This window comes from Episyrphus balteatus, chromosome 1, assembly GCF_945859705.1.
Source record: "Episyrphus balteatus chromosome 1, idEpiBalt1.1, whole genome shotgun sequence".
Lineage (NCBI taxonomy): Eukaryota > Metazoa > Arthropoda > Insecta > Diptera > Syrphidae > Episyrphus > Episyrphus balteatus.
Window position 1 is genome coordinate 68310330 of NC_079134.1, and position 27661 is coordinate 68337990.

At 31.3% G+C, this 27661-nt stretch overlaps 1 protein-coding gene across 3 annotated transcripts in view; it reads left to right on the top strand.

The window, feature by feature from the left end:
* LOC129907621 (stress-activated protein kinase JNK) overlaps positions 1–27661 on the top strand; it is a 232609-nt gene that overhangs the window by 173859 nt on the left and 31089 nt on the right. For all 3 annotated transcript variants that reach the window (XM_055983923.1, XM_055983924.1, XM_055983925.1), the window contains 2 exons: positions 9122–9386; positions 11661–11944. In XM_055983923.1, coding sequence (XP_055839898.1) covers positions 9122–9386; positions 11661–11944 — 549 coding nt within the window. The remainder of the gene's footprint in view (positions 1–9121; positions 9387–11660; positions 11945–27661) is intronic.

Sequence of the window (27661 nt, forward strand, 5' to 3'; positions counted from 1 at the left end):
ATAATAATAATAATAATAATAATAATAATAATAATAATAATAATAATAATAATAATAATAATAATAATAATAATAATAATAATAATAATAATAATAATAATAATAATAATAATAATAATAATAATAATAATAATAATAATAATAATAATAATAATAATAATAATAATAATAATAATAATAATAATAATAATAATAATAATAATAATAATAATAATAATAATAATAATAATAATAATAATAATAATAATAATAATAATAATAATAATAATAATAATAATAATAATAATAATAATAATAATAATAATAATAATAATAATAATAATAATAATAATAATAATAATAATAATAATAATAATAATAATAATAATAATAATAATAATAATAATAATAATAATAATAATAATAATAATAATAATAATAATAATAATAATAATAATAATAATAATAATAATAATAATAATAATAATAATAATAATAATAATAATAATAATAATAATAATAATAATAATAATAATAATAATAATAATAATAATAATAATAATAATAATAATAATAATAATAATAATAATAATAATAATAATAATAATAATAATAATAATAATAATAATAATAATAATAATAATAATAATAATAATAATAATAATAATAATAATAATAATAATAATAATAATAATAATAATAATAATAATAATAATAATAATAATAATAATAATAATAATAATAATAATAATAATAATAATAATAATAATAATAATAATAATAATAATAATAATAATAATAATAATAATAATAATAATAATAATAATAATAATAATAATAATAATAATAATAATAATAATAATAATAATAATAATAATAATAATAATAATAATAATAATAATAATAATAATAATAATAATAATAATAATAATAATAATAATAATAATAATAATAATAATAATAATAATAATAATAATAATAATAATAATAATAATAATAATAATAATAATAATAATAATAATAATAATAATAATAATAATAATAATAATAATAATAATAATAATAATAATAATAATAATAATAATAATAATAATAATAATAATAATAATAATAATAATAATAATAATAATAATAATAATAATAATAATAATAATAATAATAATAATAATAATAATAATAATAATAATAATAATAATAATAATAATAATAATAATAATAATAATAATAATAATAATAATAATAATAATAATAATAATAATAATAATAATAATAATAATAATAATAATAATAATAATAATAATAATAATAATAATAATAATAATAATAATAATAATAATAATAATAATAATAATAATAATAATAATAATAATAATAATAATAATAATAATAATAATAATAATAATAATAATAATAATAATAATAATAATAATAATAATAATAATAATAATAATAATAATAATAATAATAATAATAATAATAATAATAATAATAATAATAATAATAATAATAATAATAATAATAATAATAATAATAATAATAATAATAATAATAATAATAATAATAATAATAATAATAATAATAATAATAATAATAATAATAATAATAATAATAATAATAATAATAATAATAATAATAATAATAATAATAATAATAATAATAATAATAATAATAATAATAATAATAATAATAATAATAATAATAATAATAATAATAATAATAATAATAATAATAATAATAATAATAATAATAATAATAATAATAATAATAATAATAATAATAATAATAATAATAATAATAATAATAATAATAATAATAATAATAATAATAATAATAATAATAATAATAATAATAATAATAATAATAATAATAATAATAATAATAATAATAATAATAATAATAATAATAATAATAATAATGATAATAATAATAATAATAATAATAATAATAATGATAATAATAATAATAATAATAATAATAATAATAATAATAATAATAATAATAATAATAATAATAATCATTATTATTATTATTATTATTATTATTATTATTATTATTATTATTATTATTATTATTATTATTATTATTATTATTATTATTATTATTATTATTATTATTATTATTATTATTATTATTATTATTATTATTATTATTATTATTATTATTATTATTATTATTATTATTATTATTATTATTATTATTATTATTATTATTATTATTATTATTATTATTATTATTATTATTATTATTATTATTATTATTATTATTATTATTATTATTATTATTATTATTATTATTATTATTATTATTATTATTATTATTATTATTATTATTATTATTATTATTATTATTATTATTATTATTATTATTATTATTATTATTATTATTATTATTATTATTATTATTATTATTATTATTATTATTATTATTATTATTATTATTATTATTATTATTATTATTATTATTATTATTATTATTATTATTATTATTCTTCGTGACACTTTTGGAGGTTTAGTCGGTATGCCATTATAAGGTTTTAACATTTTTTCCTTGGTGGTGAGTCCGACACACGGGGAGGTATGGATACCTCCTTATGGTGCGTAACGCATTCCTCCACAAGTAAAGTAAAAAAAAAAAAAAAAAAAAAATTATTATTATTATTATTATTATTATTATTATTATTATTATTATTATTATTATTATTATTATTATTATTATTATTATTATTATTATTATTATTATTATTATTATTATTATTATTATTATTATTATTATTATTATTATTATTATTATTATTATTATTATTATTATTATTATTATTATTATTATTATTATTATTATTATTATTATTGGACGGCGAGGCTCATCAGAAATGTGGCTGAGTGGAAAGACCGGAAACACGGTGAGGTTAATTATTACGTCACCCAGTTACTCACCGGACACGGTTACTTCAACGCATTTCTGCACAAGATCGGCAAATCAAGTAGTCCAGCATGCCAGTACGGGGACTCCCAAGAAGACGATGCACAACATACCTTCTTCGCCTGCAGCAGATGGGCAGCACAAAGAGAAGAACTGGAGAGAAGCATTGGCACCATCACTCCAGAAAATATAGTCGAGAAGATGCTAACTAGCCAACATAATTGGAATGAGATCTGTAAATACACCAACCAGGTCCTCAGAATCAAGAAGATGGAAGAAGAACAGTTCCGCGTTCCTAATCTTTCCTAACCTATTAACCAACTAACCTAATTAAATCTAACCAAACCAACTTCTACTAACGTCACCTAACTTCACCTAATAAAGACTAATTTAAACAAACGAAACCCAACTAATCTAACCTAAACCTAACCTAATCCTAAGATTTCCTACCTAACCTAACCCTCCCTAACCTAGGAACGAAGAAAGCAGATGAAGAAAAGATCCCGCTACAAGACGTGAGCCCAGAATGGGCGTTACAACAGCACCCCCTCTTGAAGAAGTGCAATCCCGTGGTCCCGAGGGGGGGTTCTTCGTGACACTTTTGGAGGTTTAGTCGGTATGCCATTATAAGGTTTTAACATTTTTTCCTTGGTGGTGAGTCCGACACACGGGGAGGTATGGATACCTCCTTATGGTGCGTAACGCATTCCTCCACAAGTAAAAAAAAAAAAAAAAAAAAAAAAAAAAAAATTATTATTATTATTATTATTATTATTATTATTATTATTATTATTATTATTATTATTATTATTATTATTATTATTATTATTATTATTATTATTATTATTATTATTATTATTATTATTGTTGTTATTATTATTATTGTTATTATTGTTGTTATTATTATTATTGTTATTGTTATTGTTATTATTATTGTTATTATTATTATTATTGTTATTATTATTGTTATTATTATTATTATTATTATTATTATTATTATTATTATTATTATTATTATTATTATTATTATTATTATTATTATTATTATTATTATTATTATTATTATTATTATTATTATTATTATTATTATTATCGACTTTCGTTAGCATTCTCAGCTCCTATGGAGCTGGAAAAGTACCTATCCTGGGCTATGCCAAGGGATTAGGCTCTGTTGGAGCATAGACCATGTTCTAGCCCTTTTGTTGTGGTTGGCTGGATCATGGTTGTTCCAAAAACAAGAATATGTATTTAAAATTTGTGTTGTTGTTGTTTGTTGTTAATTTACGGCTGCTGAAGGAATTTCCGCACTATCCTGCAAGTACTCAGGATTACAGATTTTGATATTTCATGGATAAGTTGTTGACATCCGATGTTTTTCAATTCTTCGGTTATTGTTTTAGCAAAGATTCCTGTGCTGGATATTATTATTGGCACTACGCGAACTTCTTTTAATTTTTCTCGGGCTTTTATTTCATGAGCAAGCTCAACGTATTTCGCAATTTTTTCCGCAAACGTTCGACTAGCATTTGAAGATAACGGCACAGCTATGTCTATTAGAAATCCCTTTCTATTTAATTTGTCGATCCATATTATATCTGGTCGGTTGGCCATTATTGTGTGATCTGTTGTCATTATTCGATCCCAGTATTATTTAAAAGCCGAGCTTAACAAAACATCATTTGGCTGATATCTATAATATGGTGTTTTGATATCAATAAATTGGCATCGAAAAGCGAGTTCTTGATGTATTATTTTCGCTACGTTATTGTGTCTACTAAGATAGTCACTACTGGGTAATGTAGAGCATCCGTTGATGATGTGATCGATGGACTCTGCAGTTTGGTGGCATCGCCGGCAAGTGCTTGAAATATCTTGATGCAAAATAGCTCTTTGGTACTGTCTTGTTGAAATGACCTCATCCTGGATAGCCATGATGAAACCTTCTGTTTCTGGGAATAGTTCACCTTTCTTGAGCCATATAGTTGAGGCTTCTTTATCAGTACATGGGAGTTCAAGATAGTGAGGATACATTCCATGTATTGGTTTCTGCTTCCAAAGATCAATCACATCTGTACTATTACGTATCTGGGATATTGGTTGGAACTCAATCACATTCAGATTTAACGGAGTGTAATTCCTATCAACGTGCACAAGGATTTCATATCTATTATCTATGTCAGCTCTTTCATAGAAGTATCGTCGGAGATTTTCAACTTGCTTATGGTGAAGGTTATGAATATCAATGACACCTTGTCCCCCTTCTGTTCTAGATAAACATAATCTTTCTTTTGCTGCTTCTGGATGGTGGTATCTGCGAGATGTCATTGTTGTTCTTACTCGCCGTTCCAATGCATCTAGATCAGTTTCACTCCATTTTATAAGTCCAAACGAGTAACTAAGGGCAGAGATAGCATAAACGTTGATGGCTTTTATAAGATTTCCACTACTAAGCTTTGTTTTGAGAAGGTGTTTTAATCTGTTTTCAAACTCTGTTTTTATTTTGTCCTTCATTGTAGTGTGTAAAACTCCTCTCATTTCTTGCATTCCAAGGTATTTATAGTTATCTTCCATGGTAAGAAAATCTATAGTACCTTCTTCCGAAGCAAAACCCTCTGTTCTTATCACCTTTCCTCGGACCATCTCAATCGCTTTACATTTTTCAAATCCAAAGTTCATGCAAATATCTTTGTTAAATTTTTTGACGATGTCAACAAGACCTGCAAGATGTGTTTTGGATCTGGCCATCAGCTTTAAATCATCCATATAAAGCAAGTGAGTAAAACTATAATTGTGATCATTTCACTTAATCCGGTAACCATTAGAGGAATTATTTAACATTCTACTTAGAGGGCAAAGACTTAGGCAAAACCATAAAGGACTAAAGGAATCACCTTGAAATATACCTCTATTGATTTGTATCTCTCGGGTTTCAATTTTTCCTACACGTACTTTTGTCCTCCAACAACACATAACACTTTCGAAGAAAGCAATAATGTTAGGGTCTATTCCTTGAATTCTAAGCACATCAATTAGATACGAGTGTGGCACACTATCAAAGGCTTTTTGGTAGTCTATAAATGCTACACTTAAGTTTCGTTGATTATGCATTGCATTTCTTGTTACAATGGCATCTATCGTAACTAGTTCTTTACATCCTTTCGATCTCTTGGTACATCCTTTTTGCTCTTCTGGAATAATATGGTTTGTTTCACAATGTTTCCATACACGTGCACTTATTATGGATGTAAGAGCTTTATAGATCGTAGATAAGCATGTTATAGGCCTATAGTTTGCAGGGTTTCGAAGATCTCCGTCCTTCGGAATAAGATAAGTTATTCCTTTTGTTAAGAAACTTGGTATTTCAGCTCTTCTGTTTAATATCATGTTGAAATTTTTGACAATACATTCATGGGCACCTGTTAACTTTTTAAGCCAAAAGTTTTGGATACCATCTGGCCCAGGAGATTTCCAATTTTTACTTTTCTTTAAAGCATCTTTTAGCTCCTCAATACTTATCATGTATTGGCTCATTTGAGGGCCTTGAAAGTCGGGGTCTAAATAAATTGATTGGGAATTGTGATTCTGGGATTGTTCCCATAGATTCCCCCAGAACTCTTCAACATCTTGTCTACTAGGTTCAGGGCAGTTTTCCATTGTTTCCTGTTGGCCATTTAGTGCAGAGTAGAACTTCTTTTGGTTAGTTCTGAACATTTTATTATCAGATTTTCTCTTTTGACTATCCAAGTATCTTTTTAGACGTGCGCTTAGCACTTGTAGCCTTTCAGTAAGTCTATCAATAATTCCATCTAAGGTGTGTGGTGTAAGGTCCTCTATTCGATGTGGATATATTATTTTTTTAACTTTACGACATAGGTCTCTAGAGCGAACGCCTCGTTTGTACTGGGTGAGCCTCCCCAGCTGGGCTCTTGCTTTACTTTTCTTTTCTTCGAGTCTGCGTTGCCACGGTCGTTTTTCCCTTCGGTTTTCTCTTCGATTCTGAGATATTCCGACATTGAGACCCACCACTCTACATGCGGTTACGGCTGCACAGTATATAATGCTATGTGCTTGACTCAAATCAGTGTCATCTCGTACATGGATCCTTATTATGTTAAGATAATCAATAATTTCACTCATTTTTTTGTTAACATACACTCTAGGAACTCTCGGCCTACTCGTGTGTTCCATACCTTCATACTCTAGTATAGATTCTTCAAATTTGTCAAAAACTATTTGAAACTGAATATCGTTGACCCCAAGGGAGGAGCGGTAATTATTCAGTTCTTCCTCAAGACGGTTCACTTCTTGTGGTAAAGATTCTTCATCTTGTGGCACTATCGCGACCAAACTTAATCTGTTTCGTGGCCTAAGATCTTCCATTACCTCTGCTTCAATAGCTGCTATTTCGATTTGAGGCAACAATAAATTATTTTTTATTGCTCTAACTCTATCTGCAACGTTTTGAACAGACAGTCTTTCGGCAAGTTGTGGATAAGAGCTAACGAACATTGCGTGTTGCCTTTCCCTGTATCCAGCAGTTTCGGTTCCGCATTTAGTAGCTCTATAGTTGCAACGTATTATGTCCTTGTTCATTTGTGTGGACCAACTTATTCGCTGTCTACGGAGCCCAGCTCTTGTGGTCATAGGTATTGATAGCTGTGAAACAGTCGGAGCTGGTGCAGAGCCTGATGGTATTGCTCTGCTTTCGGTTTGCAGTTCTTCATTTGTTCGGGTTACCCCGGTGAGCGTTTCCTGCATGTCTGCTTCACCACTACCGGCTCGTATGCTGCTAACTCCAGCGGTAGCTCCAGAGTCAGCCCGGGCGCCCCCGGATGGCGGCATTCTAACAATTCGGTTACGTAATCTTCTCTCCATTTTTGTTTTGGGTTTGGTTTACTGTTTCCTTCAGATATGTATTTTAAGTTGTAGCCAGCATATTAGGCTTTTCGACGAGGGATCTCAGGTGCGTCAGTAATTATGTTTTTTCGATGGATCCGCGTGGATTTTAGTCGCCTCCTACGACAGGCATGCCATACCACGGGAATATTCTCACCCCTTACCCGCAAGGGTTGGTTTACTGTTTCCTTCAGATATGCATTTTAAAATCGTGGCCAGCATATTAGGCTGTTTCGACAAAGGGATCACAGGAGCGTCAGTCCTAATGTTGTCGGTGGATCCAGGTTGGATTTTAGTCGCCTCTTACGACAGGCATGCCTTACCACGGGAATATTCTCACCCCTTACCCGTAGGGGTTTTATTATTATTATTATTATTATTATTATTATTATTATTATTATTATTATTATTATTATTATTATTATTATTATTATTATTATTATTATTATTATTATTATTATTATTATTATTATTATTATTATTATTATTATTATTATTATTATTATTATTATTATTATTATTATTATTATTATTATTATTATTATTATTATTAATTAATTATTATTATTATTATTATTATTATTATTATTATTATTATTAATTCCGGGATAATTAATCTTTAAAATGCAATTTCAAACAAAAAGATATCTTTAATAGACGCAAAACATAAGTGATATTAAATGACGTTTTGCAAAAGTTCGAATGCGGGTAGCGGGGAAACCACGCAACTTAAAATTAAATCATCATGGATTTGTTTCTAAAAAATGTTTGTAATCGAGAGCGGTGAATTTTTTTTAACTTTCTTATTTGACCTTTTCATAATGCAGCCCTTTAACCGTTTTACAGATTCATCGACTTAACCTAGATTCCGAGTCCGAGGTATAAATCTAATTTTACTCCACTAATTGCGGAAAATATGAAATAAATGAGCTTTTTTTTTCATACAGCACAAAATAATCAACCTTCTACTTCATGCTCATTCAATTTTAATAAAATCCGAAGTTTCCTATTGATTTAATTTAAATTAAATTTATATTACCGTAAACACAAACAAAATTATTGATCAAATGAAGCACTGGTTTTTAATTTCCAGAAATTATTTTGATTTCATGCAAAAATGTACACACACAAACTGAAAAAAAATCAGTCTGAAAAGAATTTGACATCAGAAAATGTTGACTTCCACAAAGAAACAAATGATACTATTTTGGAAATTGTTCATCAGTAAAAAAAAAAAAAATATAAAATATGCATTTATAAACCAAACCGAAAATTGTAAGGGTTTTTAATTTAATTTTATTTTTGTGTTTGCATTTCTGTTTTGAAGGATTTAAAGCCATCTAACATAGTTGTAAAAGCAGATTGTACACTTAAAATTCTTGATTTTGGACTGGCAAGAACAGCTGGAACCACGTTTATGATGACTCCATACGTCGTTACACGATATTATCGCGCACCAGAAGTCATCCTAGGCATGGGTTACACTGAAAATGTTGACATTTGGTCCGTTGGTTGTATAATGGGAGAAATGATTCGTGGTGGTGTTTTGTTCCCTGGAACTGATCATATTGATCAGTGGAATAAAATAATTGGTGAATAATTTTTCTGGTGCAGTGCAATAACACCCGCGGCAATTACGCCTGCAGGTGTTACTACCCAAACGAAAAGGAAATATCCCCAGCAGGCTTTATTTCCTTTTAAAAGTGACAATAACACCTACTTCGAAAAGGCATTAAGCCCCACGGTTGTTTTTTCATTCTGAATGTGAATAATAAGCACTTTCACTTGTCATAAGGCATTCAAAATTTGAAGAAGGTCTCGGGGGGCATGCTGCCCCTGCAACCCCCTTGCTTGGGCTCACTATAGGATTTGGAGTGGGGACAAGGATTGGTATTAGGGTGGACCAAAAAAATCATTTTTTCATTATTTTAATTTGCTCTACCGAAAACTTGTTTTCTCGAAACAAAATAATGCTACCCTAATTTTTTCAGAATTTTTCGATGATGTTTAGGAGTTGCGCGCACCCCTTTATTTAAAAAAATAAGCTCTTTTAGTTTTTAATTTTTTTAAAGTTTAAATAATTTTTCAATCAAAATGCTGTTTGAGTAAAATGTATTGAGTATCAATAGATCTACTTGCATCAATTTTTCTTTTTTCAAAAAAAAATATTTTTGACTGATTCCCAGGCGTTAGAAGTCGAAATTACTGGTAAATGCTGGGAAAAAGCCTAAAAACTATGTTTTACTGTTGTTTATAACGGTTAAATTTATTTTTATCGTATTCCTCATCAAATTTACTTTAAAACCGTGTTTTTATATTGCTCAATTCTTCTTAAATTTATAAAAGAAAAATAATTTTTAAAAACGATCGTAACAAAACAAGTGAAGGAAAAATGGGGGAGGGTACTATATCGTGGGTGCCGAGATTTGATAACAGTATAGGAAATTTCGAGGAACCAGAAGTACGATCTCGATTAGGTCTGATAAAAAAGAATTTTTTTTATTTTTCAATTTTCTCAAAAACAAGAAAGCATTAAAACATATGGACTTCAGTATTTGCTAAGGAATCAATTGTGACATTTTACTTTATCAGCCATTTTTTGTATTGTAATCCACAATCTTGACAAAAACAGAATTTAATGTGTTTTTTTAACTTTGTTTCCCAATTTTTTACTTTTAAATCGATTATTTCAAAAACAATTGATTTAAATAACTTTACTCCAAAATTAGAATAAAGTGTACAGTTCTAGCTTTTGAAAAAGGTACCATTCATAACTGTAAGTGTTGCCATTGTTTTTTAATATTTTTTTTATTATTTAAAGTCATTTTTTAGAAAATTGCCAATCCCGCCTAAACGGAGCCAGATAGACCACCCCTCCCTTAGTAAAAAATGATCGTATTTAACTCCCTTACAAAATACTGTTATCAAATCTCGGCACCCACGATATAGTACCCTCCCTCATTTTTCCTTCACTTGTTTTGGTACGATCGTTTTTAAAAATTATTTTTCTTTTATCAATTTGAGAAGAATTGAGCAATATAAAAGCACGGTTTTTTAAGGAAATTTGATGAGGAATACGATAAAAATAAATTTAACCGTTATAAACAACAGTAAAACATAGTTTTTAGGCTTTTTTCCCAGTATTTACCAGTAATTTCGACTTCTAACGCCTGGGAATCAGTCAAAAATATTTTTTTTTGAAAAAAGAAAAATTGATGTAAGTAGATCTATTGATACTCAATACTTTTTACTCAAACAGCATTTTGATTGAAAAATTATTTAAACTTTAAAAAAATTAAAAACTAAAAGAGCTTATTTTTTTTTAATAAAGAGGTGCGCGCAACCCCTAAACATCATCGAAAAATTCTGAAAAAATTAGGGTAGCATTATTTTGTGTCGAGAAAACAAGTTATCGGTAGAGCAAATCAAAATAATGAAAAATAATTTTTTTTGGTCCACCCTAATGGGTATGTAAACATTTTTTTTTCCAAGAAACTTTTAAAATTTTTAAATTTTGAAGAAAATTTGCCTACACCCAACCTGGCACCCACTTCAAATCCTATAGTGTGCCCAAGCACGGGGGTTGCAGGGGGGCAGCATGCCCCCCGATACCTTCCTCAAAGTGTATGGCACGTAGCATTGCAATTTTTTTGTTTTTAAATCTTATAAAGTGAGCCAGTTAAAACTGAAGAAAATAAGAACAGGCTATAACACCCACGGGTGTAATTGCCATATTAAAAAGGAAATGAAGCCTTCCGTTTGGGTAATAACACCTGCAGGCGTTATTGCCACGGGTGTTATTGCACTGCACCAATTTTTCTACATACATTTTTTTTATAAATATCTTAATATATTTCTTTATATAGAACAATTGGGTACTCCATCTGCATCTTTTATGCAACGTTTACAGCCCACTGTTCGAAACTATGTTGAAAATAGACCTAGATATTCTGGATATTCTTTCGATAGACTTTTTCCTGATGTTTTATTTCCAAGTGATAATAATGAACAGAGTCGGCGAAAAGCTTCGGAAGCCCGTGATCTCTTAAGTAAAATGTTGGTAGTAGACCCTGAACAACGTATTTCAGTCGATCAGGCACTTCTTCATAGCTACATAAATGTTTGGTATGATGCTGAAGAAGTCAATGCAGTAAGTATCTAATATTGATATATTTCTTTTTATTTCAACTTTTTCTAGCTTTTTAAGTTATTTAAAGGGGTTGTTAGCTTATTCAAGCTCTAAACAGAGTGAGATTTATGTAAAACAAATGCATATGATTGTTTTGTGGAAGCTATGTATGTTACAAAACTCATAAATAAAATTAATGAAAGCATTTATCTACACAAAATGCGCATCACTTGAATAGAAACAAATATTTGGTTTAAGAAGATAAATGCGTTTGGCGCTTTAGTATAGTAATCTAGGCGCCGCACACTGGGGCAAGATGACTGAATTCACGGCATCAAATCAGTCCGTACAGCTAGGAACCTGAAATTTCACATGTAGTCTTACTAAGTGATTTCAAGTAAAATGTTTGCCATGTCCCCTAAAACGCCCCGCCCACTTTATAGGATACCATTTCTGAATTGATGAACGATTTTTCTTATACAGGGTGTCCCAAAAGTAATGGATCAAAAGAAATATGCTGATAGGCCAACTTTAGGGCTCTCAGAATTTGATAACTTGTTCATCCCAAATCCTTACGGTTTTCTAGTTAATGCAGTTTCTGTGAATTTTCGAAAAATCCCGACTTTGCAACAATATTTTGCTTCCTCCGCTCATAATTGATTTTAGTTTTTTAAATTTCTTTCACTAAAACATTGCCTAATAACACTGTGCAAGTTTTTTGAAAAAAATTTTTGAGACAGGCGCGCGATTAACTGTTTCGCCCTATTTCGGACCCGAGAAATCCATTGGCATCATTAGTTTTTCGATTTATTGGTACGACTTCGAACAAATTTTTTTTTGAAAGTTTTTTCAATTATTTTGAGATTTTTCCACTGTTTTTAGTCATTTTTCAATCAAAAACAATGTTTATATTGCTAATAATTCTGCTCAAACGTTATTTGCTACATTGTAAACAATTTTGAACAATTTATTTCAAAGTTTAGTGATTTTTTTTGAATTTTTTTTTTTTTAAATCGAAATTTTTTACATTGTTATCGTTTTTTCGCTGTTTTTGTTCTCTTTTGCACAAATACATAGCATGTTTTCCATTAAAAATTAATTTAACTGTTAATTTAGTGTTGGTTAAACTTTGACATACTATCGATAGCATCGATAACAAAAAAAAATCGAGTATATCGATACTTCACAAAACTATCGATAGTTTCAATACTTCCAAATTATTTTACCACAAGGCTACCGATATTATCGATAGCTTTGAAATTAATTAAACACAATTTGAACTACAAGTTAAGTTTTCGTTTGACATTGGATGTAAACAACGAATTAACATAGCCGATTGTATCGATAGTTTTAAGAAAAAACTATCGATAATATCGGAAGCCTTGTGGTATAATAATTTGGAAGTATTGAAACTATCGATAGTTTTGTGAAGTATCGATATACTCGATATTTTTTTGTTATCGATGCTATCGATAGTGTGTCAAAGTTTAACCAACAGTTAACAGTTAAATTAATTTTTAATGGAAAACATGCTATGTATTTGTGCAAAAGAGAACAAAAACAGCGAAAAAACGATAACAATGTAAAAAATTTCGATTTTTTTAAATTTTTTTCAAAAAAAATCACTAAACTTTCAAATAAATTGTTCAAAATTGTTTACAATGTCTTTCTACTGGTAGAAAATAACGTTTGAGCAGAATTATTAGCAATATAAACAATGTTTTTGATTGAAAAATGACTAAAAACAGTGGAAAATTCTCAAAATAATTGAAAAAACTTAAAAAAAAAATTTTGTTCGAAGTCGTACCGATAAATCGAAAAACTAATGATGCCAATGGATTTCTCGGGTCCGAAATATGGCGAAACAGTTATTCGCGCGCCTGTCAAGAATTTCGACTTGCACAGTGTAATAATAAATAATTAATTAATCAAAATATGTTTTATTTCGTACGCCATTTTATTGCAAATTTATTAACAGTTCCATGTTTTATAAAAACTCAATTTCTCACTTTTATTTCAGAGCAACACCCTGAAAAAAATTTTTATAGTGTCACACAGGTTTTTTATTTTAAAAACTTGCCGTGTTATTGCAGTTTTCAAAAATGTATAAAAGTTTCCAAAGTTGAAGTTAGAACAAGAGATATTACAATTTGAATGCAAAAAAATAGGGATGTTCAGAGCAAAATAACTAAGAAAAATAAACACATTTTCTCGACTGTTGTTTGTTTGTTTCTTTTTGAATAAAGGCCTTGCTTGATTTTTGTTTTATATTTTGCTCTGAAAATCCCTATTTTTTTGCATTCAAATTGTAATATCTCTTGTTCTAACTTCAACTTTGGAAAACTGCAGTAACACGGCAAGTTTTTAAAATAAAAACCTGTGTCACACCATAAAAATTTTTTTCAGGGTGTTGCTCTGAAATAAAAGTAAGAAATTGAGATTTTATAAAACATGTAACTGTTAATAAATTTTCAATAAAATGGCGTATGAAACAAAAAATATTTTGATTAATTAATTATTTATTATTATTAGGATATGTTTTAGTGAAAGAAATTTAAAAAACAAAAATCAATTATGAGCGGAGGAAGCAAAATATTGTTGCAAAGTCGGGATTTTTCGAAAATTCACAGAAACTGCATTAACTAGAAAACCGTAAGGATTTGGGATGAACAAGTTACCAAATTCTGAGAGCCCTAAAGTTGGCCTATCAAATTACTGTTGCAAAGTCGGGATTTTTCGAAAATTCACAGAAACTGCATTAACTAGAAAACCGTAAGGATTTGGGATGAACAAGTTACCAAATTCTGAGAGTCCTAAAGTTGGCCTATCAGCATATTTCTTTTGATCCATTACTTTTGGGACACCCTGTTTATCAGCTGAAGAGTTTATTTCAAGGCTAAAAAGACATACAATTTTTTTTTATTCACATAACTCTTTCTTACCTATACTCTCTTATGCAATCTCTATAATAGTAAGAAAAAAAAATTAGACAAGTTTAAAAAATAACAAATAATTTTTTTTTCCATTGCTTAGTGAAAACAGTAAACAAAAATATGACTTCAAGTTAATCATTACTATCATCAGCACTATTCTCGTAGAAAATGTTAGCCCATTACTATCATCAGCACTATCCTCGTAAAAAATGTTAGCCTCCGGGGTGGTTGGTTGCCTTAAAAGCTCAATTGCCTTTGGGGGAAAAGATTGTAACAATCTAATAAGACTTTTGCTTGCTCGTGATGATAGGACCCGAGCTAAGCAAAAAATAATTGGGTTCCAACTGTACAAAAATCCATATAACACGAAAAATGCAAAAAACCGGCACGATTTTTTTACGGAATCACAAAATACGCATAAAAGACATCTGGAAAACATACATTTTTTTCCTTGATCGAACCATGTTCAAAGTCGATGAATTTCAGAAAATCTCTAAAACAGCACTTTCTAAAAACAGATCACGGAACTTCACTCAAATTTTACACATATATGTATGTACATTAGGGTATGTTAAAAAAAAAAAAAAACAAAATTCAGTTTTTTGGTTTGGTACTTCGAAAAATCGATTGCTAGACATCTCTAGAATATACACACCAAATATGAGCTCTTAATATTAATGGGAAGGTCCACCGCTTCGCAATTTTCCATTTTTACATCAAGCTTCAACTAAAAAAAATCATTTTTTTTTAATCTACTTTTTAGCAAATTTCTTTACATATTCTTGTAGGAAATTGAACGCTCTACGAAAAAGGCCTCATACACTTTTTCCGTTTATCTTACCGGTCAAAAGATATTTGAGGTCAAAAAATCGAGAAAATCTTTAAAAATTCGTTTTTTGTTCTTAATTTTGTAACAAATTTAAAAATTATAATAATAATCAAATGCGCAAGACATATTCTTGTAGGAAATAGATTGTTCCACAAAAAAGGTCTTCGTAACCATTCGCATAACCATTCTAAAGATATTCGAGGTCAAAGTCAAAAAAAAATTATAAAAACATTTTTTACTTTTCAAAATTTTCTAATTTGCTGAAAATTCATTATTTTCAAATTAGCAAGATATATTCAGACTTAAAGAAAATTTAATTGTGAAAAATCGGAAGGATCTATAAAGAAAATTAAAACGCTGTTTAAAAGAATGGATATTTCTCTATAAGACAACATAAAAAATATAAAGATATTTTCAATTTAGAATTTTGAATTAATTCCAGCCTTTGGGTCGTTTTGCCATTTTTTTGAATATTTTTTCCTGATGCTCGTTTATAGCGCTCAGTAAAACTTCCGTCAGTTGGCACACACAAAATCTACCTACTCTCTTATTTTTTTGATTCAAATACACACGAAAAAAATATATGCAGTGGAACAGGAGGAGTGGAGGTAGACCTCGTCTAAGGTGGCGCAACCAAGTGGAAGGGGACCTCAATCAACTTGGCGTGCGAAACTGGAAGCAGCGAGCTAAGGATAGAGCTGGCTAGCGAAGCTTTTTGGTTGAGGCCCAAATCCACAGCGGGATGTAGCCGCCTTACGGCTCGGCGCTGGTCACCTTAAGTAAGTAAGTAAGTGGAACAGGAAAAATTTGCAACACTTCAGGGGAACAATTTTTTTCATTTTGTTTCAAATGTCAATCAGCTGACACCAAAACAGAACTTCCATAAGGAAAACAAATAAATACAATTTAAACAAAAAATTATTGTTCCATTGTAAATTTGCTTTTCGAACAAAAATTCTATGTTACATGTTCTTCTGTATGCTCTTTCTCTTCTTTGTCTTTCTGTGTTGTACTAATGTCTTGTGTTGTATCAGCCGATGGACTAAGTTTCCCAAGCTGCAGTGTGTCTAGTCCGTAAGATTTATCTTCGGATTAGATGTAAGTGTAATGTAATGTCTTTGAGTCATTTATAATCGATTGGTATAGCACATACATGTCAAACTCGCGGCCCGCGGGCAGTATGCGGCCCACAACAAATAGCTTTGCGGCCCTCAACATTTTTAATAATTTTGAACTTAAGTTTATAATTTATCGTTTCTGTTCAACTTCTGAAACTTAGCTTTTTTGGGACATCAGAAGAGAAATAAGGATTTTACAGTCAGATTTTGCACAATTGAAAACTGCCATACCTATAAAATCGTTTGCGAATTTCACACAACCTGTCGATGCCTGCAGTTATTTTTTTTTTTTTTTTCTCATTAAGAGGAATAAGATCCAGCCTAACTTACACCTCGGTCTTGTACGTAGGTAGTAGAGCAGAGATTCCAGGTATGAAGAAGAAAACATTAATCGTCGCCCAAGTATTGGAGTGCCGTATACGCCAAATTGCATTTTTTGAACTAGGTATGCAGTCGTATGTTTTCGAAGTTGCTCTTTTCAATTCTGCTATCCGTTTCTTTCTATCTTTTTTCGTTGCCGAGATATTCACTATTGTTTTGACAAAAACAAGGAATTTTGGCATTTACGTCAAATTTTTCATGTAATGCAAGAAATTTTTGAGAATCGTTTTGACGTACGTTATGTTTTTTTTGACGTACGTGTATATGAATAAAAGAAACTTCTGATTTTCATGGCGTATACGGCAAACTCATTTTGGACAAAAATTTAAATATTTTGAAAACTAAACGAATTGCAGATGTCCAATAGCATGTATATAAAAGACACATTTTAATTATATATCATACTAAAATAGTATACGGCACTTCAATAATAGGGCGACGTAATGTCACAGTTTTTCTTATATAAATCTGTTTTATAAAAATTTTAATTCTACTTTTTTTGACCCATAAAAATTTAGATCTCGCTGTTTTGGCCCTTAGTAACCATTGAGTTTTACATGCCTCGTATATCATTTGTGTTTCAAATCGAATTAAAACATCGCAAAATATCTATTTGAAAATTTTTCCTGATTCTTTTTCCTGATCGCCATAACCGGCGCCTTAGATGATTTATGGTTTCGGATTTTCAAAGGGAAAGTTGTAAAAACATATCGTTAAAATAAATAATGCCAATTCAAAAAGCATTAAGGTACGTCATTTGACTTTGAATTAAAAATGATGAAAACCCATAGACTAAAATTAAAATTAAACATATTACATTTTAACTATTTTTAACCTTTTTCTTATTTTTAACCATCCTTGGAACTTACTATGACGATTCTAATTTCAAATTACACGGTGTCACAAAAATGAGGTTTTAAAATAAACGCGGGCGGAGACCTATCACGTTTTGTAGAGCTAGTCGCACTGATTACGAAACGGTATTTAAAAAGTCCCTAACACCCCCAAAATCTGGAGTTAGGCTACGGCCACGTCCTGAGCTGAGCGGCAATCCTGAGCGACGAGGTGGCCACGTCCTGAGCGGTGATCCTGAGCGGCGATTTCAAAACCCTACAAGTGCAAAAATATCGATGAGTATTCGGCTCGCACGCGGGAGTCCCTTGTTTGATTCCCAGAAGTGCCTATTTTTTTTTATTTTATAATTCTAAATAAAATAAAGTTGGTATATATTGTAGTTAATATAGATCAACGCCTAAAACCAAAATTTCAAAAGAATCTAATGACCTGTTTTGGAAAATTTGATTTTTCAAAAAAAAAAAAATTCAACATTTTTTCAAAAATCCAAAAATGCATGTCTTCATAATAATTTTTGATTTATGCTAAGACTATATAAATGCTTTTGTATAAAAAATTTTAATAAAATTTAATAAGTCGTTTGCGAGAAATTCAGAGTTTAAAAAAACGGTTCTATGGCAGGTACCGTTAATAATGACTTTCGAAAGAATCTTTTTTTGTTAAAAGATAGGCCTTATCCAAAAACCCAAACTTAATTTTTTTTGTTTTAATCGTTAAAACAGTATTTGAGAAAATTATACTTTTCTAGAATAGGTGCATCACAGGTATGGTTAGATAACGTTCTAAAAAAATCAATTCCATAGAATCATCTGCACAATCGCCAAAAACTGCTACATAATAAGTTTGAAGAGAATTGATCCATCCGTTTAGGCTATAGCTTCTTAAACAGACAACAATTCGAGTCCCAGGTTCGATTCCTGTCAGGGCCTTTTTTTTTATTTTAACGAAAAAAATTAATATTTTTTTAATATTTTTCTTCAAAAGAAACCATAATTTTCATTATTTACTAAAATATTCGTGGTAATTTAGAATATAATGTAGTTCATCGCTCAGGATTTTAAAAAGAAATAGAACAGAGCTGAACGACGTCGGTCAGACGCTCAGGATTGACGCTCAGCCGCTCAGGATTGCCGCTCAGGGTGTATGTGCCCAATCCCATACATTTTCATACGTTCTAATTTAGTTTTTTCCGCTCAGTATTGACGCTCAGCCGCTCAGGACGTGGCCGTACCCTTAGGGGCAAAAAACGGTTTGTTTGACCTTCACCAATTGAAAAAAATCTAGCTTCGTCAAATTTTATATTATATAATTAATATTTTGCCCCTAACTCCAGATTTTGGGGGTGTTAGGGACTTTTTAAATACCGTTTCGTAATCAGTGCTACTTGCTCTACAAAACGTGACAGGTCTCCGCTCGCGTATATTTTGAGTGTTACACCGTGTTATTGGTCCTAGTCGAGTTGTCTTGATCTCTTCTTTGTTGGACTAGTAATTTCCTTTCAAACCGGTCAATACAAGTAGTGTTTGACGTATTCAAGTCTGATAGTCATAAAATAAATGCTGGTGGGCCCCAGGGCTCAGTTTTATCTCCGACTCTTTTTCTTATATTTATCAACGACTTATTTTTGGAAAAAACGAGTTTCGGAGCACAAGAAATAAAATGAGTTCTTACTTGGATGGAAGTTGGAAAAGAAGAGAAAGTTTTCTTCAATGATAATGACAATTAGGAATTGACATATTGTAAAATATTGACAACTAAAGAGTTCATAAATGTGTTACATAATAGAGTTGCCAGTTGTATTAATTTAAAACTTACAATCTATTACAATACTCCCACTTAAACGTTAAGAAATTAATTCAAATCAATTAGCAAATGTTAAACCCACACCCTGAGCACAAAATATATTCTTCGATTTAGGTACCGGCTTTGTTAAAAAGTCTGCCAGCATATTATCGGAATTTAGGTACTCTAGCTTGATATTACCTTCAGAAACTTCATTCCTCACAAAGTGATTTCTGATATCGATGTGCTTTGTGCGAGCTTTATATGCCTGTAATGAAGCGAGATCAAGAGCACTCTTGTCATCACAGTGTATGGTAGGTACGGAAGTGGTACCCACACCAGTCAGCTCGTCCAGTAGTCGCTTTAATTAAACCGCTTCCTGTGTTGCAGCCGATAATAACATGTATTCCGTTTCAGCTGTAAAAAGCGCGACTGTTCGCTGTTTCTTTGAATTCCAAGACAGAGCTGCCCCTTGTAACAAAAACGTGTGGCCTGTAGTTGAGCGCTTTTCATCGACGTCTGCATCACAATAACCGCTGAGATCAGTGTTTTCATTTTTGGAGAAAACGAGTTTTGCATCCGCTGGCCCTTTAAATATCTGAAAATACGTTTTAGTGCTAACCAAAATGACTTTATACTATACTAACGGCATTCGCAAGAGCAGGTCGTGCAACCTGAGCAGCATACATGAGGCTGCCAACTGCCTCTTTATATGGCACGACTCTCATCTCTTCCTGTTCTGCAGGGGACTGCGAACACATCTTCTTTGACAAAACTTGATTTATGTCCATAGATGTAGAAGTCGGATTGCAGTCACTCATGCGAAAATGTTTCAAGATTTCTTCAACAAATTGTTTTTGGTCGATCGTTAAACGTCCGTTTGCTCGATCGTGATGAAGCTGCATTCCCAGAATGTATCTTTCATTTCCAACCCCTTCATTAAATAGCTTTTCAACTCGGATTTCAATGAATCATCATTTGAAAGTATAAGGATATCATCCACATAAACAGCTACTATTAGTTTTTGTTCTTTCGATGTTTGGAAATAAATTAATGGATCCAGATGCGACTTCTGCATTCCAAATTTTAGAAGTGCTGCATCCATCTTTCTGTTCCACAGTCTGCTGGATTGTTTTAATCCGTAGAGAGATTTTTTTAATCTACATACTTGTTTGGGGCCTTTAGAAAAACCTTTGGGTTGATACATATATATCTCCCCTTGAAGATCACCTTGTAGGAACGCCGAAACAGCATCCATCTGGTCTATGCACAAATCATATCGAACCGCTAATGCCAGTAAGAGACGAATCGAAGTGTAACGCACTACCGGCGAATATGTCTCCTCATAGTCCAGGCCTTTCTTCTGAGCGCAACCCTTGATCACCAATCTTGCCTTGTAACGCGATATATTGCAAGTATTGTCGCGTTTCCTCTTATAGACCCATTTAAAATCGATCTGGCAACGGAACGAGCTCCCAAGTTTGATTTTTGATAAGAGCGTCATACTCTTCAGTCATTGCTGCGCGCCATAAATCAGCCTCTGGGCGCGACATTGCTTCTTGAACTGTCGTCGGATCGCACGCCATCTCACGGGCATATAGCGAAACAAAATCGGGTCTTACTAACGGCTTCGGAGTTCTCGATGATCTTCTGACTTCTGTTTCAACAACTGGTTCAGAGTTGAAGGGAAATTGATAGTCGATATCTAAATCAGGAACCGAAGTGCTGCTAGTCTCGGAGTAAAACGTCTCACTTTCGTTTGACATTTCTAAATCGTCACAACTTTCTTCATCGACTTGGACTTCTTCATGGATTGGGACTTCTTCTTCATTGATTGTTGTTACTCCCACTGAATCTAATGGTGAACAAATAACATTAGTATGATTATCGGAACAAGTTACCTGATTCTGATTCGAAGTCTCTTGTTCCATGGAGATAACATCTCTGCTGATATAGAGCCTCTTTGTTTTCGGATCAACAAGTCTATAAGTCAACCAGGAATGCAATCAAGTGACTTGGGGTCTAACTTTTTTCTTTTGGAATATGAACCATTGCTCGGCACCCAAACACTCTGAAGCGCATTAGGTTGGGTTTCTGCCCCGAACAGGCCTCCTCTGGTTTTATATCAGTTAGTCCTCTTCTCGGTGATCGATTTATAATAAACGCAGCTGTCGTCACTGCTTCCCCCCAATATTCGGTCTTCAGATTTGCATCAAGTAGACAGCGAGCCTTTTCCACCACAGTTCTGTTTGTTCTTTCGGCCAGGCCGTTTTGTTCCGGTGTATATGGTGCTGTTTTCTGGTGTCTTATTCCATATTTGCGCAGATTGTTCAACAACGCCTGGTTACAGTATTCTGAACCGTTGTGGGTGCGCAAAATTTTGATAGTTTTTTGCGTTTGATTTTCGACATAACTTTTGAAAAGTTCAAATTTGTCTTTGACTTCGGATTTGTGCTGTATTAGATACAGAAACACTTTTCGACTGAAGTCGTCTACAAAAATCACAAATTATCTTGCCCCTCCGATGGAATTTACTGACATAGGACCGCACACGTGGGAATGAACAATCTCAAGAAGTTCTGTGGCTCTTGTTCCGGTGTTTTTGAACGGCTGCCTTGTCTGTTTTGCTTTGAAACATACAACACATGGTGCAATACTTTCTTTTTCAGAAAAATTCACCCCATCAACAATGTTTTTCAACTTTAACATACCTTCTTGACTAAGGTGTCCCATCCGACGGTGCCACAGAGAACTTTTTTGTTCATCAGCAATCGACAGGTTGACATGTGCAAAATCGGGTGATTAGTATAGCTTGTACACACCTTCCTTCTTAGAAGCAGTAGCAATTAATCGGTGTTCATTGTTGTAAATCTCGGAACTGTTTCCCTTGAAAACTACGGAGTTCCCACAATCTGTCAAACGGCTAACAGAGAGGAGATTTGCACACAGATTCGGCACAAAAAGAACATCTTTTGCAACACCACTCTCACTTGTCGACAACGCAATCTTGACATCACCTTTTCCACCAACAGCCATCACATTTTTGTCAACAATAACCACCCTGCCTGTATCCGCCTTGGAAATATTCTCCAATATTGACGCACCAGAGTATTCTTTGGCTGACAATGCGGTGAATAGTAATTGACTCAAATGGGGCCTATTTTTGGATACATTTCCTTTTCTATTCGTGCAGTCACGTTCGTGCCCGTTCTTATTACGCTGGAAACAACGTACACGTTTCTGTCTGCTGTTGCCGTGCTTCTGTGACGCTTTACTATAAAAAACCATCGACCCATCGTTGGCGGTCATCTTGACATCCTGCAGCAACTTCAATTTGATGGCATCTGCGGTGAGTTCCAAGCCAGAACTTTCGATGCCCATAATCATCGGCTGGTATCGATCTGGTAGTCCTGCAAGGAGCAACGTGCCTTCCCACTCTTCGCTCAAGTCCAAACCTATTCCCCGTATCTTTTAGGACGTGTTTATGATCTTATTGACGTATTCGTGTTGAAAGTTATGTTTTAGGAAAGACCTTTGTAACGAAAACACGTCTTATCGGTTATAAACAGAAAATAGGAATAATATATATTATTGAAAATAATTGATAACAAACATAAAGCTATTATACAAATAATTTAACAAATTGTTTTACTTGTTACATTCAAATTTCAACACTCCCACTGAATGTAACATTCAATTAAATTTGAGACCTACTGCTTCAGAACAAATTTTATGTTTTTGGAATCTAAAGCTTTAGTTAAGTTAGTTAGCTCTAGTTAGAAAGTCTGCATTCATTTCTGCTGTGCTTATATATTTTAAGTTAATCAAGCCTTCATCTATCTTGTCACGAACGAAATGGTGTTTGACATCGATATGCTTTGTTCGAGGATGATATGCAGTTGTTAGCGCAAGACTTATTGCACCTTTGTTGTCACATAGAATGGTTGTTGACTTGGGAGAACTTGGAATCAGCTCGGCTTCCAGTCCTTTAAGCCATAAAGCTTCTTGAGTGACTTCTGAAATGGCCATGTACTCTGCTTCGGTTGATGAGAGAGCAACTGTGAGCTGTTTTTTAGTGTTCCATGATACAGCTCCTCCACAGGATTTATAGACGTAACCTGTTACGGATCTTCTATCAAGACTATCATTGGCCCAATCTGCGTCACAATAATCGATTAGTTCATTATTTTTCTTCTTTGAGAATTCTAACTTGGCATCGGACGTCCCCTTCAAATATCGAAGGATTCGTTTGACTGCTATCCAATGAGCTTTACCAAAGCAGTTATTAAATCGGGAAACACTGCTCACAGCAAAACTAACATCAGGTCTGGAAACTTGTGCAGCGAACATAATACTGCCAACTGCTTCTTGATATGGAATCTACATCATTTCGTTTTTCTCTTCTTCCGTTTGTGGGCACATTTGTTTGGTAAGCTATTGGTTATTATCCATGGGTGAGCTTACAGGATTACATTCATTCATTTTGAATCGAGTCAGTATGTCGCTGAAATAGCGTTCCTGGTCAATTTGGATAATGCCTTTGGAACGATCTCGTTGAATGTGCATTCCAAGCACAAATCCTGCTTCGCCCATATCTTTCATTTTGAATTTGCTGTTAAGATATTTCTTGAGTTTAATTTTCACATCAATATTCTTTGTAAATATTAAGAGGTCATCAACATATACTGCAATTATTATGATGTTTGAATCTTTTCCAGTAAAATAAACACAAGGATCTATTTTTGATTGTTTCAAACCTATTTAATTAAAGCTTTGTTGAGCTTTTGGTTCCATAAACGACTGGCCTGCTTCAAGCCGTAAAGTGATTTCTTTAAATGACATACTTAACCAGTGTTATCGGTGAAACCTTCGGGTTGCATCATATATATCGTGTCATTTAAACCTCCTTGGAGAAATGCAGTGACTGCATCCATTTGGTCAATGTCCAAATCTAATTGTGCGGCCAGAGAAAACAAAAGGCGTATGGTGCTATATCTCACTACTGGGGAGAAAGTTTGGGTGTTTTCATAAACGTCGGAAATCTGCGTTAGTACAATCGTCTTTCTGCTTTGCTGCATTAATGAACACACCAATTCTGCGTTAGTACAATTTTCAGCTGTCACTGAGTGTTCATAAACATCAGAAAAAAAAATACAAAACTGAACACAGAATGAGTTTTGTTGGATAAGTAAAAAAATATTTCCTTTTTCAGTTCCCGAAAACATGTTTTTAATAACACGGAAAATTTGTAAACCGTGTTATATTAGGTGGCACAGAAAAAATACATATTTTCTTCTACTTTTAATAGCGGAATAAAAAAACGAGTGGTTCACATTTGAAACAAATTATTGAATGGAAAAAAAAATATTTTTAATTAGGGTGTTCAAAAAAAATTTTTTTTTGCGTTTTTTCTGCACAGAAAGTTTGTTTGTTTGCTATAGCAATTTGATATGAATTAAATTAATTAAATCGATTTTTTTGAAGAATAAATTTAAAATATACTATGTTTCTGAGCCCCCTAATGCGAAAATTTCTGCTCAATTTTACATTATATTTCATAAACTATGTCTAACAAACTTTCTCTGTAGTGAAAGTTATTTTTTTTTTCATAATTAAAAAAAAAAAAATTGAGCCACCCTAATATAATTTTTTTTTCTCTGATAATTTGGTCAAAATAATATCCACGTTTAATTTTTTGGAATTCCACAAGAAACTCTAAAAGTTAACATTTTTTAGAGCCACCCTAACACAAAAAAAATCAATTTAAACTCTTTGTATCAAAAATCACGATTTAGAAATTTTCTGCATCATTAAAATCTAAATTTTTCGAAAAATGAAAAAAGAAACATTTTTTGTATGTTTGCTTTTTATTTAATATGTTTGCTTTTTATTTTTTTTTACAATATTTACATTTATTAACAATAAAAACATCGAATCAAAAGCCAAATAAACTTCTTCGCGAGATCTGCAGTCATACAATTTTGGCTGCGCAATCTGCCCGACGTTGACGACATAATTGACGTTTATGAACAGCAGTACTGCAGTTGGACTTAGTTAGTCCGATCGCAGATCTGACTTTATGAACAAGACTAACGCAAGCCTAAGTTAGGCAGACGTTTATGAAAACACCCTTTCTTCGTAATCAATCCCTTTTCGTTGAGCGCAACTTGACAACCAACCGGGCCTTGTTCCGTGAAATCTTGCCTTCACTATTACGCTTTGTTTTAAACACCCATTAACAATTGATAGCTCTTTTGCTGACAGGCAAATCTACAAGATTCCATGTGTCATTTTCTCGTAAAGCATCAATTTCTTCATTCATTGCTTGCCGCCACAATTCAGAATCAGATCTTTCAAGTGCTTCCTTCAACGTCAATGGATCATGTACTTCATCTGTTGTTACGGAATACGAAATGTAACCATCCCTTTCCACAGGCTTCGGAGTACGCTTACTTCTCCTTGGTATAGTTTCATTTGAATTTGCTGTCGTATAATCTTCAATTACCTTCTCCGTCTGCAAAGACACGCTTTCAACGTCTCTGCTTATGATGATTCTTCTCTTGTCTGGTTTATACTATCGGAAAGCCTTGAAATCTTCACAATACCCAAAGAAGATACATGCTTCGGATTTCGGGTCTAACTTTTTGCGGCACGCTTTAGGAATATGAACCACTGCCTTGCAACCAAACGTACGCAAATGAGTCAAATCCGGTCTCTTTCCTGACCATGCTTCTTCTGGAACCACTTCAAGGGATGAACAAGGTGATCGATTTATTATATGGATGGCTGTAGAAACTGCTTCAGCCCAGAAGTTCTTCGGTAAATTCGCATCTAATAACATACACCTTGCCTAGTTCGGTTCATTCGCTCAACAAGCCCATTGTGTTCAGGTGTATACGGTGCTGATGTACGATGATAAATCCCATTGTTTCGCAATAAAGCTTGAAACGTTTTATAGCAGTACTCTGTTCCATTATCGGTGTGTAAGGTCTTTATTCGTTTGTTACATTGATTTTCTACAAGTGCTTTAAGTTCTGCAAAACGGGTGATGGTTTCGTGTTTTGATTGTAAAAAATAAACAAACGTTTTTCTTGTGAAATCATCAACAAACACCAAAATGTATCGAGCACCTCCCATACTTTTGATATGCAATGGACCACACAAATCGGAATGAATTACCTCGAGTACTTCACTTCCTCTAGATCCTGTGTGATTGAATGGAAATCGACACTGCTTTCCTTTGAGGCAAATTTCACAGTTCCATTTATCGATCGTTGGAAATTTTTGACTTGTTCCAAATTAATCGCTAACTTCGTAAACTTGTCATGTTGAGATGCCCCATTCTTCTGTGCCATAGTTTGCAATCTGAGTCCAAATTGTTTGCAACAAAACATCTTTCTTTTATCATTTTTTGTGTTTAGACTCCAAGTTGTTTTTGTATATATAAAATAAAAGAAAAACATATAAAAAATTTTTTTTTAAATTATTTAGGGTCAATGTGGGTAAATGTAAACAGTTTCATGTCTTTTTTTTCTTTCGACTTTAGATTTTTTTATGTTTTCACGGAACAACTTGAATGGTATCTTCAAATGCAAATATGAAATGATGGCAATTCTTCTTTATAAATATAAACAAATATTTCCCAAATTGTTTACATTACTGTCAAATATGGCATGTTTACAAATACCCCACCATGTTTGTGTTTTTTTGCAAATTCGGGGTAAATGTAAACGGTGGTATAAAATTTAGAATTTCCTCTTTATCATATGGATAACAACAAGAAGGTATTTGACAAAAACTTTTTCAAATTCCAATAAAAGTTTTTGTTTTCTTCCTTTGA